General features: G+C 28.2%; 1 protein-coding gene across 1 annotated transcript; it reads right to left on the bottom strand.

Annotated features, from left to right (window-relative positions):
- Nucleotides 1-495: 495 nt before the first annotated feature.
- On the bottom strand, nt 496-1137 carry LOC116118040 (50S ribosomal protein L27, chloroplastic-like). Its single transcript, XM_031404048.1, has 2 exons — nt 840-1137; nt 496-762 (listed from the first exon to the last, which is right to left on the bottom strand). Exons 1-2 carry the CDS (start codon nt 1131-1133, stop codon nt 496-498), a joined length of 561 nt encoding a protein of 186 aa, XP_031259908.1. The 5' UTR covers nt 1134-1137.
- Nucleotides 1138-2496: the final 1359 nt, after the last annotated feature.

A 2496-nucleotide genomic window follows, 5' to 3' on the forward strand; every position in this document is an offset into this window, starting at 1 on the left:
ATTATAATATAATATAATGTTATTATTAATTAAGTAATTATTTAATTATAATGTAATGTTTTAATTAATTAAATTTTTAATCATTTAATTAATTATTATACTAATGTTTATAATTAAATGTTATAATTAAATTTTTAATTATTTAATTAGGTATTGTGCTAATGTAGTAAATTACTAATGTTTATAATATAATGTCATAATTAATTAAGTAATCATTTCATTATGTAATGTTATAATTAATTATATGATCATACTATAATGTAAAAGTGGAACAAATGGGCCGGGTTAGGCGGGTCAACCCTAACCCGGCCCGCATTAGAGAGGGTTCAACCCGGACCGCCTTATAGGCAGGCTGGGTTGAACCCAACCCGTATGCAACCCTCGGGCGGGTCGAGTTGTTATATGGCAACCCTCCAACCCAGCGGGTTGCTATTTTGTTTGGTATGACAGAACCTGCCAACCCGTCGGGTTGGCTGTTGCAAAAATTGGGTTGTTTTATGCATCGTCAACAACAAAAGAAGCCAATACCAATTGTGGTTGAGCTACATAACCTTCCTTTCTAGCCTTTTTTTTCTCATGTTGCAACCTGAAGTACTCTCTCTTTCTTGCTCTGTAACTGTTGGGATTTTCAGGCTGCACTTCCCGTGGGTAAACACTTACCTTCTTCCTATCAAAACCGTACTTCTCAAATTTCACAAGCCTATCAATCAACGAGAATAATGTGTGGTCCTTCCCAATCCCTATGTTCTTTCCTGGATGAAACTGAAAATTTATACAAAGTCAAATCAATTATTGAAAAATTATATATAAATGGGTAAAATTAGAAATTAAGGACGAACCTTGGTGCCACGCTGACGAACAATAATGGCACCAGGCTTGGCCACCTGGTCACCATAAATCTTAACACCGAGGCGTTGACCTAGCGAATCACGGTCGTTCTTCGTACTGCCGGCTCCCTTTTTGTGGGTGGATTCAATGGTTAACGAGAACAACGTTTGGTGTGGGAGGGAAACGGTGACTGATCTAGGAGCCACGTTGAATTCGCCCTTGAAAAATGATGAGGAAGAGCTTGACGATAAAGACAGACCCTTAAAAGCACCGATTAGGTTTAGACTCATTGAAATTGCGGCCATTTTTTTTTTTTCTAAAACTCTTTTTCAGTTGTTGGGTGAAATTAAAAAATTCAGAAGAAGAATAGAAGAAGATTGAGACCTTATCTCAAGTTCAGTCGTGGCACTGCTGCCACATCATTTTAATTTCTGCCATTTTAAATTTTGATATGGTAAAAATCAAAAAAAAAAAAAAGGAGGGGGGGCTAACCCGGCCCAGCCCGTAGCCTAACCCAGCAGGTTAGGGTTGGCGGGTCGGGCTAGGCCAACCAATCCCAAAAAAATGGCGGGCCTAACCCGACCTGCCTTTGTTGGCAGGTAGGTTAGGATCGACCCACCAAAATCAATAACCCGCCGCAGGCTGGGCCGAGCGGGTTACTTTTCCAACGTTACTATAATGTAATGTTATAATGAATTAAATAATCATACTATAAATCTTTAATATAATATTATAATTAATTAAATTTCTAATCATTTAATTAAGTATTATATTAATGTTTATAATGGAATATTATAATTAATTAAGTAATCATTTATTTATAAAGTAATGTTATAATTAATTAAGTAATCATACTATAAATTTATAATATAATGTTATAATTAATTAAATTTCTAATCATTTAATTAAGTATTGTACTAATGTAGTAAATTACTAATGTTTATAATATAATGTCATAATTAATTACTTAATTAATATTATAATTAATTATGTGATCATACTATAACGTAATGTTATAATGAATTAAGTAATCATACTATAAATTTTTAATGTAATATTATAATTAATTAAATTTTTAATCATTTAATTAAGTATTGTACTAATATTTATAATGGAATGTTATAATTAATTAAGTAATCATTTGTTTATAATGCAATGTTATAATTAATTAAGTAATTATACTATAAATCTATAGTGTAATTTTATAATTAATTAAATTTTTAATTATTTAATTAAGTAATGTACTAAATTATTAATGTAATATTATCAACTTATAATTAATTAAGTAATTATTTAACTATAATGTAATATTATAATTGATTAAGTAATCATTTAATTATAAAATAATATTATAATTGATTAAGAAATCATTTAACTTGTAATATATTATTTTTATCAATTTATTTTATATAATTAATTAATTACTAATTTACTACAGTTTGAACTTGATAATTAAAGTAAATAACTAAATATTATATTATTATTCAATCAAATATACTATTTTATTCAAAAATAATTCTTTTAATAACATTAAACTACTTTTAATTGGTCCTAATTCCAATTATACACTTAATTAATCAAAATTTTAATATTAATATATTAAAAAATTTTATATGGTGTAATTTATATGTAATAAGTATAATTGTATATTTATTTAATTAGGTTATT

Source organism: Pistacia vera, unplaced genomic scaffold (genome assembly GCF_008641045.1).
Source record: "Pistacia vera cultivar Batoury unplaced genomic scaffold, PisVer_v2 Contig102, whole genome shotgun sequence".
Lineage (NCBI taxonomy): Eukaryota > Viridiplantae > Streptophyta > Magnoliopsida > Sapindales > Anacardiaceae > Pistacia > Pistacia vera.

Excerpts from the sequence above, each read along its gene's own strand:
- LOC116118040 (XM_031404048.1), bottom strand. The coding sequence starts at position 1,133 with ATGGCCGCAATTTCAATGAGTCTAAACCTAATCGGTGCTTTTAAGGGT. Across the intron at positions 763-839 it reads TTCGTCAGCGTGGCACCAAG|TTTCATCCAGGAAAGAACAT; the intron begins GTTCGTCCTTAA and ends ATAAATTTTCAG.